At 37.4% G+C, this 15,939-nt stretch overlaps 1 protein-coding gene across 1 annotated transcript; it reads left to right on the forward strand.

The window, feature by feature from the left end:
• The first annotated feature begins 1,692 nt into the window (after positions 1-1,692).
• Positions 1,693-15,383, forward strand: zgc:171775 (STKc_p38 domain-containing protein). The gene is made up of 12 exons (XM_046869942.1): positions 1,693-1,941; positions 3,562-3,691; positions 4,320-4,378; positions 8,898-9,009; positions 9,101-9,130; positions 9,847-9,894; positions 10,023-10,137; positions 10,376-10,447; positions 12,935-13,014; positions 13,152-13,230; positions 14,230-14,403; positions 14,594-15,383. The coding sequence occupies exons 1-12, from the start codon at positions 1,823-1,825 to the stop codon at positions 14,653-14,655; spliced, it is 1,080 nt and encodes a 359-aa protein (XP_046725898.1). The 5' UTR covers positions 1,693-1,822; the 3' UTR covers positions 14,656-15,383.
• The last annotated feature ends 556 nt before the right edge of the window (positions 15,384-15,939 follow it).

The following is a 15,939-nucleotide window of genomic DNA, read 5'->3' on the forward strand; positions in this document are numbered from 1 at the left end:
ATATATATATATATATATATATATATATATACACACACAGTGGGGCAAAAAAGTATTTAGTCAGCCACCAATTGTGCAAGTTCTTAAAAAGATGAGAGAGGCCTGTAATTTTCATCATAGGCACACTTCAACTATGAGAGACAAAATGAAAAGAAAAAAAAATCCAGAAAATCACATTGTCTGATTTTTAAAGAATTAATTTGCAAATTATGGTGGAAAATAAGTATTTGGTCAATAACAAAAGTTCATCTCAATACTTTGTTATATACCCTTTGTTGGCAATGACAGAGATCAAACGTTTTCTGTAAGTCTTCACAAGGTTTTTACACACTGTTGCTGGTAATTTGGCCCATTCCTCCATGCAGATCTCCTCTAGAGCAGCGATGTTTTGGGGCTGTTGCTGGGCAACACGGATTTTCAACTCCCTCCAAAGATTTTCTATGGGGTTGAAATCTGGAGACTGGCTAGGCCACTCAAGGACCTTGAAATGCTTCTTACGAAGCCACTCCTTCGTTGCCCGGGCGGTGTGTTTAGGATAATTGTCATGCTGAAAAACCCAGCCAGGTTTCATCTTCAATGCCCTTGCTGATGGAAGGAGGTTTTTACTCAGAATCTCATGAGACATGGCCCCATTCATTCTTTTTCCTTTACACGGATCAGTCGTCCTGGCCCCTTGGAAGAAAAACAGCCTCTGCAGGTCATTCAGTAGCTCCCCCCGTGTGGTTCTGGAATTTTTGCTCACCATTCTTGTGATCATTTTGACCTCACGGGGTGAGATCTTGCATGCAGCACCAGATTGAGGGAGATTATCAGTGGTCTTGTATGTCTTCCGTTTTCTAATAATTGCTCCCACAGTTGATTTCTTCACACCAAACTGCTTACCTATTGCAGATTCAGTCTTCCCAGCCTGGTCCAGGTCTACAATATTGTTTCTGGTGCCTTTTGACAGCTCTTTGATCTTAGCCATAGTGAAGTTTGGAGTCTGACTGTTTGAGGTTGTGGACAAGTGTATTTTATACTGATAACCAGTTCAAACAGGTGCCATTAATACAGGTGGAGGACAGAGGAGCCTCTTAAAGAAGAAGTTACAGGTCTGTGAGAGCCAAACATCTTGCTTTTTTGTAGGTGACCAAATACTTTTTTTCCACCATAATTTGCAAATAAATTCTTTAAAAATCAGACAATGTGATTTTCTGGATTTTTTTTGTCATTTTGTCTCATTTTGTTGAAGTGTACCTATGAGGAAAATTATTGCCCTCTCTCATCTTTTTAAGTGGTAGAACTTGCACAATTGGTGGCTGACTAAATACTTTTTTGCCCCACTGTACACACACACACACACACACACACACACACACACACACACATACACACACACATATATATATATATATATATATAATTAATAAACAAATTTCCCGATTGTACACATCCCACATGGCACATCCTGCTCTAATCTAAATTTATATATATATAAGGCAGGATGTGCCATGTGGGATGTGTACAATCGGGAAATTTGTAATAAATATCTATCTATCTATCTAATCATCTATCGTGTGTCCCGATTGTCTGTCTATACTAATTTCCCGATTGTACACACCCCATGCAGAACACCTGTGCAGTAACTAGGGAGTGGTTTGAGGTCGTAAACGACACCACGTGACCCAGCCAAGGTGCGTTCTGAAGTGGGCGTGTCTCCGCCGCAAACCTGAAGGAGCTCAAGGGCCTCCGAAACAGAGCTCACTGAAACAGCGCTGAGGCTGAGGCTTTACACACAGCACACTGCCTCATTGTTTTTCTTATAACTTTTTTGTAGAATTTTATGGCTTCTCCTCTGAGAGCGGGCTTCCATCGTCTGGAGGTCCAAAAAACCTCATGGGACATTCCGGACCGGTACACGGCATTAAATCCAGTTGGCTCCGGGGCATATGGGACTGTGTGGTAAGTGTGTGGAATTATTATAATTAACAGTGGTGTTTGCATATTTTCCACCTACTTTGTATTATAATTATTATATATGTATACAGGATAAAATTCTAAGCCTGGAGCAAATAAAAAAGTTGGCTCTGCATGCTGTGCAGTTCTATAGCCGGAGGCTGTATTTGCAATGCTGAGCCACTGGTTTTCCTTATAGTCTATTTTTTTCCCTTTCTTTTTCTTGTCATTTGTATATATTTAAAAGCCTCAGACATACGAGTTTGTGTGTTTTCTTCTTCTTCTTTAACCATTATGTAAGAAATAAACAAGCTTATATGGATCGCATACCAGAAGAGCAACAAGTTTCAGCAAGTAGCCATACTCTCCTGTATTTTCACACATGCAGTGATTTTATCTGCATGTCGCCAGGCTGCATACTATAAAAGTCGTAGTGGGCGTTGCCATTTCTGGTTGCCATAGTAACTGATCAGTGGGTGGAGCAATTAGCATTCCACTTGTGAAAACAGATCAGCTTTCATGCGGTTGATATACTGTAAATGTGTGTCATCTGACAGCGAAGGAAGGAGAATCATTGGCGGCTTTTTTTTCATTTTGCAGTGAAATCGCAAGCGCCAGACTGTCGTGTCACGTCTCATTCCAACTGATGCAGGAAGTTGCTCCATATTTGCATGAAGTTAAAATAGTCTCAACCTTGTGTGTGCCTGTGACTGTACACTTAAATCTTGTAGCCAACGGACACTGTCAATAGGCCCGGTGAAAGTCACAAGCAACGAATGGTCTGGGGTCACTGTGTCGATGTGAATCAATAAATGTGATGCTACGTTAACATATGCAGCAATTTTATTGCCGCAAGTTACCAGTCACTTTACTATGGAGTCACCAGTAGCGTATTTTAACTTTTAATTCATTCCACAAATCAGGATTTGGAGAGTGCGTGCTTAACTGTCTTTCCTTCCATTGGTATAAAGATTGTGCATGCTGTACTGTATTTACTCCCATTAGTAGACGGATCATAGGCACTGTCTTCAATCCCACAAGTAGACGGATCATGTACGCTCTACTGTCTTTACTCCTATTAGTAGAGGGATCATGTGTGCTCTACTGTCTTAATCCTATTAGTAGACGGATCATGTGTGCTTTACTGTCTTTTATTACTGTTGGTAGTTGAATCACGAATGCCCTACTGTCTTCACTTCCATTTGAAGTCAAATCATTTATGCTCTACTTTCTTCACTCTTATTGGTAGACATATCACAATTACTCCACAGTACTTACTCCCTATTTGTTGCACCAAGTTGCTCCATATTACATAGAGTTAAATACATACTGTACATCTAGTAGTTGGCTTGTTCGATTATGTGCGCTCTACTGTCTTTACTTCCATTGGTACACAAATCAGATCTTCACTGTTTTAAGTGGGCTACTCTTGGTGAAGAGAAAAGGCCCCCAGGTTGCTGCGAGCTCCATGGTAACTTTTATCAGTGCAAATAGCCGTCCACTTCTGTCAACAAAACTGCGTTCTTGCCAAATTAAAAATACTGCGGGGAATTTGTATTTAAAATTTACTGTATATAAAAAAATGATCCAAATGACTTATGTTCTTCCGTGTGTTTGTGTATGTAGCTCTTCTATTGACCAGAAAACGAAGGAAAAGGTGGCCATTAAAAAGCTGTACAGACCCTTCCAGTCTCTGATCCATGCAAAGCGGGCTTACAGGGAACTCCGACTGTTACGTCACATCCAACACGACAATGTGAGTGGCAAACTCTTTCTAAACTCATGACAAAAGCCTGTTAGTGTTGTAGTAACCATGTTATTACTTGACAGTGATAAAATCAATTTGCTATTGACATGAATTACAGTGTTAATTATACAGAGGTCTGTTCATCCTGCCTGTTTTTATTGTGAACAGAAACGCTTAAAAAAACTGTAAATTACTTACCTACCTTGAAACTTTTTGTGTTTAGACCATTTATAGATATACTTATAGATTCTTACCAAAACAGCTGACCTGACCAAGAAATAATGAACTATGCATCACTGCAAGCCAGAGCTTAATCAAGCACTAAAAAATGTATCTTCCCCCTCTCAAAAAAACGGCTCGGTGCATCGTACAGTCTCTTTACAAGCACCTGTGAAAAATACATGATCTTGAGTTTCCATAAGAATTTACAGTAAATTTTCTATATACATACCGCAGTCATTAGATCAGATTTTTATTAAATTAGCTTACATTATTAATCCCATTAATATGTAGAACCTACAAATTGGAAACTACATGCATAATCTGAATGATGCTCTTGAATGATGAGAGTAATGAGTTAAAATTGGAAGCACGCTTAACCTTGTTTTATGTATGTCTTATTGATTGTCCAAAAAAGGTGATCTGCCTTCTGGATGTTTTCACTCCTGACTCCTCACTGGAAAAATTCCAGACTTTGTAAGTAGCAAGATAACCAGAACTCATACCTGTGCAGAAATTCTCTGCTTGTCATGACAAGTTAAATAGCTGAAAAGTGTGTGTTTGTTGTGTGTGTGGTGGGGGGTCAGGGTGGGTGGGGTTTTGGGAGGGGGTATTTGGGTGTGGGGGTTTGGCTATAGATAGGGCTCTCATTTAAATCTTTTTTATTTTTTCTTCTTGTTCAGTCTTTTCATCACATTCTTCAATTTAGTTCAATTCAATTTTATTCAATTCTATTCAAATCAATTTAATCTTTTTTCAAATAATTTTTTAACAATGAACATTGTCCCAAAACAGATATAAAAATAATTATATTACAAATATAAATTTTAAATGTGAGTGGCCATTGGCAACAGTGGCAAGGAAAAACTTCCTTAGATGATATGAGGAAGAAACCTTCAGAGAAACCAGACCCAAAAGGAACCCATCCTCATCTGGGTAACACAGAATGTTTATTCATCATAGCTACCTCATTGTTGAGGTTATCAACTGTACACTGACAGAGATTCAAGACTTGTAGTCCTAAGCCATTGTGGCAAACTGTTGATATTAATTCCAGTCTAGAGCCATCGTCATAGCTCTTGAGTTGAGTCCTCAACAGTAACAATCCAGAGCCAGGTAGTCAGTAAGATTCAGGAAGGTCCACAAAGAAGAAAAGACATGATCACTGGTACCTCAGAAGCATGTTTGAGAGAGAATGAGAGAGAGAGAGAGAGAGAGAGAGAGAGAGAGAGAGAGAAACAGAGCATGGCAACAGGGAGAGAGAAACAGGCATTATTAGCTACCATTAGTGTTATATTATATCTCTAAGGACATTGTCCAGTATGAATTTATCTTCTTCTGCATTTGTGTCTTCCTCTTTTCTTTTCTTCCTGCTTTTTCTTTTTATTTTCTTCTTGTTCAGTCTTTTCATCACATTCTTCAATTTAGTTCAATTCAATTTTATTCAATTCTATTCAAATCAATTTAATCTTTTTTCAAATAATTTTTTAACAATGAACATTGTCCCAAAACAGATATAAAAATAATTATATTACAAATATAAATTTTAAATGTGAGTGGCCATTGGCAACAGTGGCAAGGAAAAACTTCCTTAGATGATATGAGGAAGAAACCTTCAGAGAAACCAGACCCAAAAGGGAACCCATCCTCATCTGGGTAACACAGAATGTTTATTCATCATAGCTACCTCATTGTTGAGGTTATCAACTGTACACTGACAGAGATTCAAGACTTGTAGTCCTAAGCCATTGTGGCAAACTGTTGATATTAATTCCAGTCTAGAGCCATCGTCATAGCTCTTGAGTTGAGTCCTCAACAGTAACAATCCAGAGCCAGGTAGTCAGTAAGATTCAGGAAGGTCCACAAAGAAGAAAGAGACATGATCACTGGTACCTCAGAAGCATGTTTGAGAGAGAATGAGAGAGAGAGAGAGAGAGAGAGAGAGAGAGAGAGAAACAGAGCATGGCAACAGGGAGAGAGAAACAGGCATTATTAGCTACCATTAGTGTTATATTATATCTCTAAGGACATTGTCCAGTATGAATTTATCTTCTTCTGCATTTGTGTCTTCCTCTTTTTCTTTTTCTTCCCTGCTTTTTTCTTTTTATTTTCTTCTTCAATATTTTCTGGTGTCCCAATTCGCATGCTATTTGTCCCAAATAGGAAAAAAATGTACAAGTACTACTTGCAAAAGAGAATATGAATGACCTAAATCTGTTTACAGTGTACATAACTAGGCAACAACATGGTCTTTGTGTTAGTATGCACATAAAAACGAGGTGGTATCGAAAAGTTTCAAGACTAGTTTTGTAACACAGAATCAGATGACAGCACAAGCCTGCACGCACCGAACTTCATAAGTCAGTGTGCCAAAAGACATCATCCTGTGTACATCGGAAGCTCTGCAACTGATGCAATTCTGACCACGTGCGTTACCATGTCTGCAATTTCATCATGGACAGCAAGTTAGAACAAAGAGCAACCTTGAAAGTCTGTGTGAAACTGGCCCAATCTGCCACAGTGACGTTTGACATGATTCTGAAAGAATACGGCGTTGCTGCAACGAGGTGATTTGAGTGGCACGCCTGCTGCAAGAGCGGAAGAACATTATTGGAAGAGGGTGAGAGATCAGGGATACCTTCAACAAACTAAACCCCTGAAAATGTCGACTACTTGTGCATTATGATTGTTGCAATCTACAACGCTGCTGTCATTGTCGTTGTGTCATACAGAACAGTCCAGGCAATCCTCATGTGTGATTTGAACATGCTCCAAGTTCCTCCCAAGTCTCCGTCAGCAGCGTGCAGTGGAAGACCTGTCCTTCATGCCGTTTTTTTTACACATTACCAGTGACATGGGTGTACGTTATGACCCTGAGACAACAGGAATGCTCACTGCATGCCAGGACTTCTTGCCTAATCTCGTTAATACTCTTGGCTCTGAATGGGCACATATTCAATTCAATTCAATTCATTTTTATTTGTATAGCGCTTTTAACAATGAACATTGTCTCAAAGCAGCTTTACACAGATAATGTGGTGATTAAACATAAATATGTTCTGTGTAAGTATGTTTGTCCCTGATGAGCAACTGTTGTAAGGAAAAACTCCCCGAGATGGCATAAGGAAGAAACCTTGAGAGGAACCAGACTCAAGAGGGAACCCATCCTCATCTGGGTTGCACCAAATGTCCATTTGAAGCAGATATACAATGTTGTGGGGTACAGTGATGATGATCAGAAGCAAACTGCACTCCCGAGTCAGTGCAGCAGACCGCCGACACCAACTACAGTCCAATCCGTCCTCAAAGCACCCGTTCTACTCCGGAATTAAGAGACCGTCCCGAGCTGCACAGAAGTGTGAAGATCCAAGGAGGGAGAGGGGCAGGAACACTGGTCACTGGAGCCTCAGGAGCATGTTTAACTCGACCGAGAGAGAGAGAGAGAGAGAGAGAGAGAGAGAGAGAGAGAGAGAGAGGGTGACGGGAAGAGAAGGATATGGATTATTAAGTGTAACTATTGGTGTACGAAAGTTAATGTCACTGTGCAGTTTGGACTCCGGCAAGACTCGCTATGGCAGCATAACTAAAAGGGAGAACCAGAAGGTAACACAGACATGAGGGATCTCTGGGATGAGGCGACCCACCACACCACCGTCAACAAACCTGAGTGAGCGTGTGAATGTGAGGGGCGACAGCATACAAATATACCAGTTCACCAAACACTCTATATCCATGTTCCTCCAGATCTGTGCCTTTACCTAAGAAATCTACTGATAAAAGGCTTGACTAAATAAATACGTTTTCAACCTCGACTTGAACACTGAGACTGTGTCTGAGTCCCGAACACTGATTGGAAGGCTGTTCCATAACTGTGGGGCTTTATAAGAGAAAGATCTGCCCCCTGCTGTAGTCTTCATTATTTGAGGAACCAACAGATAGCCAGCACCTTTTGATCTAAGTAGGCGTGGAGGATCATACTGGTACAGAAGTTCACTCAGATACTGCGGTGCGAGACCATTGAGTGCTTTATCGTCAGTAGTAATATTTTATAGTCAATGCGAGATTTGATTGGGAGCCAGTGTAGACTGATTAAAACAGGGGTGATGTGGTCATATTTCCTAGATCTAGTGAGGACCCTTGCTGCTGCATTCTGGACTAACTGAAGCTTATTGATGCACTTACTCGCACACCCAGACAGTAAAGCGTTACAGTAGTCTAATCTAGAAGTAACAAAAGCATGAACCAGTTTTTCTGCATCCTGTAACGACATCATATTTCTAATCTTAGCAATATTTCTAAGGTGAAAGAAGGCGATTCTGGTGATATTATTCACGTGAGACTCAAAGGAAAGACTCGGGTCAATAATCACACCAAGGTCTTTGACAGCCGTACATGCTGAAACAGAAACACCATCCAGAGATGCTACGTAATCGGAAAGTTTACTTCTAGCTGCATGTGGTCCTAGTAAAAGTACTTCCGTCTTATCTGAGTTGAGCAGAAGAAAGTTATTAAGCATCCACTGTCTAATGTCCTTTACACACTTCTCAACATTGTTGAGCTGATCTCTCTCATCTGGCTTTGCTGAAATATACAGCACATATCCATAACCACATTTATAAACCAATTTGCAAAGACTTCCCAGAAGGGTGGGGGTTATTACAACAGCAAAGGGAGGCTATATCTGGAACTCAGAAAGGATATGAGGTTGTGATTATCAGGTGTTTAAAAGCATTTGGATATATAGTGTGTTTTGCTATACTTTAATACACTCACTAAGCATTTTTATAGGACCACCTGTACCACTGCTGCTTGTGAGCAAATCCACAAAACCACACTGAAATCTAGATTCAAAATAGGGCGTGGGGGTGGGGGGCTAGGGATAGATCATGACTAAGTCGGCTTTAAGTGTCCAGTGTGCACTGATGAATACATGTGTGTGTGTGTGTGTGTGTGTGTGTGTGTGTGTGTGTGTGTGTGTGTGTGTGTGCTTTACTAGCTATTTGGTAATGCCTTTTGTGGCTCAGGATCTTAGCCACATAATGAAGAGGAGGAGACTCACTGAAAAAGTCATTGTATATTTGTTCTACCAGTTACTCAGAGGACTAAAGGTCTGGCCTCGCTTTTTTTTGCCTTTTTTATTTAAACTTTTATTATGTTTGTAAATTGGCAGCTAATAGTAACATAAATTCTTTCTTTTAGTACATACATTCTGCTGGAATCATTCATCGGGTATGAACAACACACCTCACCTCCTGTACATCCTGCAATCACTCATTCGATCTGACCCATTTATCTAGCCATCACGATTTGGCCATTTTTTCTGCTTTGAACACATCAACTTTGAGGACAAAATGTTCATTTGCTGCCCCATATAAATAGATATATAAATATACCCCACATACTAACTGGTATTATGATGAAGTGACAGTGTTATTCACTTACCCATCATAATGTTGTAACATCATAATATTATGCCTGGTTGCTGTATATAAGTTATGTAAGTATGATTCTGTGTTTTAGAATGTAAAGATAATAAGGTGGATATATAACCCAGCCGTGTTACATTTTAAGTCTTATTGATCAGGTGTTGATTAATTTTTAATAGCAGTACCGTAGTAGTACCTGTAATTCAAATCAGAGGTTTACATTAATGCCACATAGCCCATCTTTAGTTATTTCCCTATTCCATGTCCCTTATCATCATTCAAGTTTATATACAACCCTAGTTATTAATCTGCTGCCTTTTTAGTCTGTTTTTTGTAGTTCCAGTTATTTGAAGTCCATAAGTATTTGAACTATGATAACATTTTTCACATTTTTGCCTACAGTATGTACACCACTACAATGGATTTCAAATAAAGCAATCAAGATGTGATCGAAGTGTGGATAATCATTTTTGTTGTTTTAACATTTATGTTTGAACATTTATGACGCCTCTTCACTAGGATCTGAAACCAAGCAACCTTGCTGTTGATGAAAACTGTGAATTAAAGGTAAATGACATTTTGTAGTTTTATTCAAACTTAATTGCATTATATTTTCATGGTTAACTTAAATGAATGCCTGATGAACTGTTCTCTCTTTTTCTTTTCTGAACACTTATCCACACACACAACCACAGATATTGGACTTTGGATTGGCGAGACATGCAGAGATGGAGATGACTGGCTATGTTGTGACACGGTGGTATAGAGCCCCTGAAGTCATTTTCAACTGGATGCATTATACTCAGACAGGTGCTCTTTGATTTTTTTTTTCCCAGTTGTTATATGACCTTTAAAAATATATAAATAGTGTAGCAGATGCTTATATGGAGTTTTTTTAATTGTTTAATAACTTCAATAAAATACCATTACTATATCCATATAATGTTGCCGTATATATTATTTCAAATAATGCAAGCTAGAAGTTTGAATTTTGTATAGTTAACTGTAATTAGTGTCTGAAGTGGTCTGAATTTTGTTCTGTGCGTAGTTGACATATGGTCTGCTGGTTGCATCCTGGCTGAGATGATCACCGGTGAGGTGCTTTTCCCTGGAAATGACAGTATCCTTCCTTAAACTTTAGATTTGCATCTCAGTAAACCACTGAGTTGTATTTGTTATTTGTTTGATAACCAAATCTTCACTGTAGGTAGCAACAAGCTGGCAGAAAAAAAACAGCCTTATTTTTTTTCAGGGGTTGCAAAAGCATAGGAACAGTGCTATGGAAAAACGCTATGGCTAATTACTGGAAACTAAGGGTGTAACGGTACACGTATTCCTACCCAAATACAATTTTTGGTACAGGGCTACATGCAATACTTTTTACGTGTGGAACATGGATAAAATCTGAGTTTCCTCAGGAACATATTAAGTGGCAGACTGCAGATCAGGTAGCGCTATGGATTCTTAAGCATTTTATGTCCAGTTTCAAGAACTTTTTTTTAGGAGAAAATCCTGACAATTCCATATATCGAGGTAGCAGAGGTGGAAGTAATGAATACTTCGTTACTGTACTTAAGTAGATTTTTATGGTATCAGTACTTTATTTCAGTATTTATTTTTCAGAAAACTTTTAACTTTTACTCATTACATTTTTACACAAATATCTGTACTTTCTTCTTCTTACATTTTCAAACCAGGCTCCTTACATTAGTTTTAATCTATTTGGTGACATGATCAATATTTTTTCTTCTCATTGTGTGCCATTTTTAGCCCATCAACCTATTTCTTTGACATTGTGTGGCTTTTTCAATCTACCACTGGTGTATCATTTCCTGGCTCTTACACACCACAGATGTAGACTAGTTTAAGAAGCTGAAGATCAGCAAGGCAGAAGGCAACAAGAAGTATGGGGTTAAAGTGGAAGAGACTGAGGGAGTCAGTGATGTAAAAATGACTGAGAACAGAGACATTCCTGATCACCCGATCATCATCATCTTTTCTCTGCTTTTGGTTTAAAGGGTGGATGTTCAGCCTAAACACATTTATTAGGTAACAAAACAAAATGTGAAATTCGTTTTGGAGTAATATTTATATATATATATCTATCTATATATATCTATATCTATATCTATATCTCTCTCTCTCTCTCTCTCTCTCTCTCTCTCTCTCTCTCTATATATATATATGTATGTATGTATATATATATGTATGTATATATGTATGTATGTATATATGTATGTATGTATGTATGTATGTATGTATATATATATATATATATATATATATATATATATATATATATATATATATATATATATGTATGTATATATGTATGTATATATAAAATATATAAAGAACGCTTGAAATGTCTACTTTTAAATAAACCATTGAATATTCTCTGATTATGTATTCAAATAAAAGTTAGAAGTGGTACAATTTTTCCGGTATCACCAGTTTAGCGTCCATGTGGAAACAGCAAAAGTTCCGTTTGGCGATTTACATAATTTAAATCAATTTAAATATTTTGTCTTCATGCTCTGTGTTGAGTTTGGTTTCACTAATAATAATTATATGTTTGCATTAAGCATCCATATTTCTCCAAGCCCATGTTGATTAAAGTATTAAAAACGTGATGTATTTATTCATAGTACATTTAGAACAGATAAAAATGTGCGATTAAGTTGCGAATAAATATTTTATTTACACAAATTTTAATATGATGTGACGTCCAGTTATCAGCGTGACACTAAAACATGTAGTAATAATGGCTACTTTTTAATTAAGTATATGTCAGAGCCCAAACGTCTTTAATTTAACTTGAGTAAAAAAGTATAGTCAGTACTTTAACTTTTACCAGAGTACTTTAAAACATTAAGGCTTGGTTCTAAATGCTGACAGTGATATTAACCTCAGGTGATGAGACAGAGACTAAATGAGATGATGCTGGTAATCAAAGTGACTACTATTTTCCTACATTTTAATTGATAATAATTTTTTGGAAGGTTTTTTGGTCAAGGGAGAAAATAAGAGTCAGGCATAATTTATTATAAATACTTTATATACGTTTAATGCACACACATGCATACACACATCTCTGTGTCACAGCTCAGTTTCTCTTTCCTGGTGCTCTTCTCTCCCAACTTTCTGATGCCTCTGCTCCCTTAAAACACAGCAAAATCAATAACCCAAAAGATCCCTACCCTTCACCTTCCCCCGGTCCCCCTTTCATTCACAAACTGGAATTTGACCACACCATCACATATTTTCCTTCAGTAATATTTTTCCATAAGTAGATTAGGATAGAAATGTAGGTGGGGCATCTTTCATTGGGATTCAATTTTAAAAAATTCTCATGTTCACTTTTGTTGGTAATCACATTATATAATATAACAATTTTACTTCTGGTACAGATACATACCAAAACCCTTTGTATTCATGGGAACAATTTAAATGAAAGTATTTCTTTATTATATCATTATCTTTATTTTGATATGATTTATATTTTCATCCAATTATAGTACTGGCTTGCCATTTTCATAAACCATAGGTGGCAAAGCTCTATTCTATTTTAAACCCTGTCTACAGGTTCCTTGATCCTATTACCTAGGTATGGACCAACTAAACATGATCCTCCATCTGACGGGAACACCACACTCATCACTGGTGCAGAAAATGCAGAGCAAAGATGTAGGAATCCATTAGACTTAATTCAATGACCAGTAATGCTTTTTGAGGCTAATTTTATTTTAAAGTTTTATGATGTTAAAGATATACGGTAGTCGTCTGCTCTCTTTTTTTTTTAAATGAAATTATTCTGCTTGCAGGCAAGGTTATATGTACAGTCTCTCCCAACCCAGAAAAAGAAAGTTCTCAAAGATGTCTTCCCGTCCATGGATTCCAGTGGTCTGTATCTGCCGCTGCAATATTTAGATACATTACATATAACTGCATAGTTGTGGGACTGATTGACAAATTTTGAATGAGACTAAGAGCAATTTGAGAGAATAGTAGTTAAGCGGCCATTGTTAACATTGTAACATCAGTCTTTGTACACTAGATGGCGCAAAACCAAATGTAGTGCAATTCTCATAATTAATGACCGGGTGTACTTCAGTTTGAGAATCGTGAACTCAGTTATTGAGTGAAAGAAACCTCGGGAATTATGTGAGAAAACTTATTTTTTGCAGTAGTTAATGTGGACAAAGCATAACCTCAAATATTATTAAATCAAGTATGTAAATGTTTGTATGTTTAGTAAATTAAGGCACCCTTGTGGGAAAGATGAACTCATTATTGGTAGTAGAAGTTATTACTGTACCTTTTTAAGGTCTGATACTGCTACCGTTAATGGTTTGTTTACAGTAAATGAATTGTTAAATAAAGTTTTTCGAAAAAGCTCATTGGAAAGCTTTATTTTATACAAAAACTGCATCAGCTAAAGGATGTACACCAATCAGGCATAACATTATGACCACCTGCCTAATATTGTGTTGGTCCCCTTTTGCTGCCAAAACAGCTACAGACAGTAAACACCCTTTCAAGAGCTGAAGTTTTGGAGTTGCCCTGACCCAGTCGTCTAGCCATCACAATTTAGCCCTTGTCAAACCTTGCTCATTATTATGTTTGCCCTTTTTTCCTGCATCTGACACATCAACTCTGTGGACAAAATGTTCACTTGTTGCCTAATATACCCCACATACTAACAGGTGTCAGGTTGAAGAGATAATCAGGGTTAATCACTTTACCAGTCATAATGTTATATTTTGATAATGTTATGCCTGATCGGTGTATGCATAAAAAAAACGTGTTTCACCAGTCATAATGTTCTATTTTGATAATGTTATGCCTGATCTGTGTATGCATAAAAAAAACGTGTTTCACTGGAATCTTTTGTTTGTCAAGCTGTGAATCTGCTTGAGAAGACTCTGATGTTGGACCCTGAAGTCAGACTGACAGCTAAAGATGGACTGTCTCATCCTTACCTCTCTGAGTTTCATGACCCAGAAAATGAACCTGAATCTCCCCCTTATGATGACTCATTTGAGAGCCTGGAGCTGGCTGTTAGCGAGTGGAAGAGTGAGAACACACACACACACACACACACACACACATACACACTCTCACAGGAATTGCAACACATAATTTTTCCCAACATTTGTTATGACCCAAATCTAACACTTATTCACACATAATAATTATTAGAAAATAAATATTATTATATAATCTCATATAGAAAATAATTGTGGTTTGTTTGCTTTTCTTACAGGTCTTATACACATGGAGATAATGACCTTTGACCCTGACAATCCTAGACAGACTGCAATATAAGAGTTCATCATACCCAGGAAAATGTCGCAATATCAAGTCACCTAGTTTAAGCAGCCATCTTACAGGCGAAAGTTTGTAACTTCTGTTTTCATCTCAGTGTACCCTGTAATATGTTGATTCAAGAATTTTTCTTTTTACTCTGATCCTTTCCATTATTTGTAGTTACATTTCAGGAAAAAAAACCCACTTGTATTCATACAGTAAAATATTGCTGTGAAATTGAAAACCACTCAAAAAGCCGTTACACAGTAACAAGTTCTTGTACTTTGGAAGAAGTCGTGAATAATCGGTCGGTTGTCATTTGTTGCCATTCAGGTGAACTTTACAGGTTTGCGGTTACTGATATGTTGTTGTTGTTTTGCACACACATATTCAGCCATTTTATAGACACGCCTAACTAGCAGCTGTGCAGTTTTAGATGACAGCTCATCTCTTATGCACAGTTTGAGTAATAATTCTCTAGGACTTCATCGTTGTCAACACAAAATAGAGACAATAGTGACACGGAGGTGTGGAGCAACACTGCAGCATGTATATGATCCATAAAGATTAGACAATGAAAACAGTCATTTCAGTTTTTTATACATACATAATTAGTCATTTAATAAAGTCAGCTTTAATAAACAATTAGGGGAGAATTTTATGCAGTATATAACATCATTAAAGAGGCATTGAATCTGACCTGATTTTAATATTGAGGTAAAAAAATTAAATAAAATTAAACAACATCTTGTTGTCTTTAAATGTGCACCAACACTGGCCCCTTCACAATGATACTGATTATACATAATATACACAGTTGGGCTATAAATAATATGAACAGTTTTACTACAATGGCTTAGGGCTACTAGGGCTTTGTGTTTTTCACTCAAATCATCAAGGAACAGTTTCAACCTCAACAATGATTGAAATATAATGAAAGTACATTTGGTGTGTGTAAGATGAGGATGGGCTCCTTTTTGAGTCTGGTTCCTCTTAAGGATTTTGCCCCAGTTTTCTCTCACAAAAATCATCTCTGGCTTGCTCATTAAGTATACAATGTCTCACAAAAGTGAGTACGCCCCTCACATTTCAGCAACCTTTTTAGTATCTTCTCAAGGGACAATACTATAGAAATTAAAATTGGATATATTTTAGTAGTCAATGTGCAGGTTTTATAGCAGTACAGTACAGATTTATATACAAGATACACAATACAATACTAATACAAAATACACAAATTTGTCTGGTCCTGTCAAGCAGACAAACGTTAATATGATGAAAAGAGCATGTGGCTTTGTATGG

The sequence above is a fragment of the Silurus meridionalis genome, chromosome 16, assembly GCF_014805685.1.
Source record: "Silurus meridionalis isolate SWU-2019-XX chromosome 16, ASM1480568v1, whole genome shotgun sequence".
NCBI lineage: Eukaryota > Metazoa > Chordata > Actinopteri > Siluriformes > Siluridae > Silurus > Silurus meridionalis.

What these genes read in the sequence shown, in the direction of transcription:
- zgc:171775 (XM_046869942.1), top strand. Translation starts at nt 1,823, where the DNA reads ATGGCTTCTCCTCTGAGAGCGGGCTTCCATCGTCTGGAGGTCCAAAAA. An exon ending in CTGCTGGAATCATTCATCGG is followed by an intron (nt 9,131 to 9,846) that starts GTATGAACAACA and finishes CCTCTTCACTAG; the next exon opens with GATCTGAAACCAAGCAACCT. An exon ending in CCCGTCCATGGATTCCAGTG is followed by an intron (nt 13,231 to 14,229) that starts GTCTGTATCTGC and finishes TTGTTTGTCAAG; the next exon opens with CTGTGAATCTGCTTGAGAAG.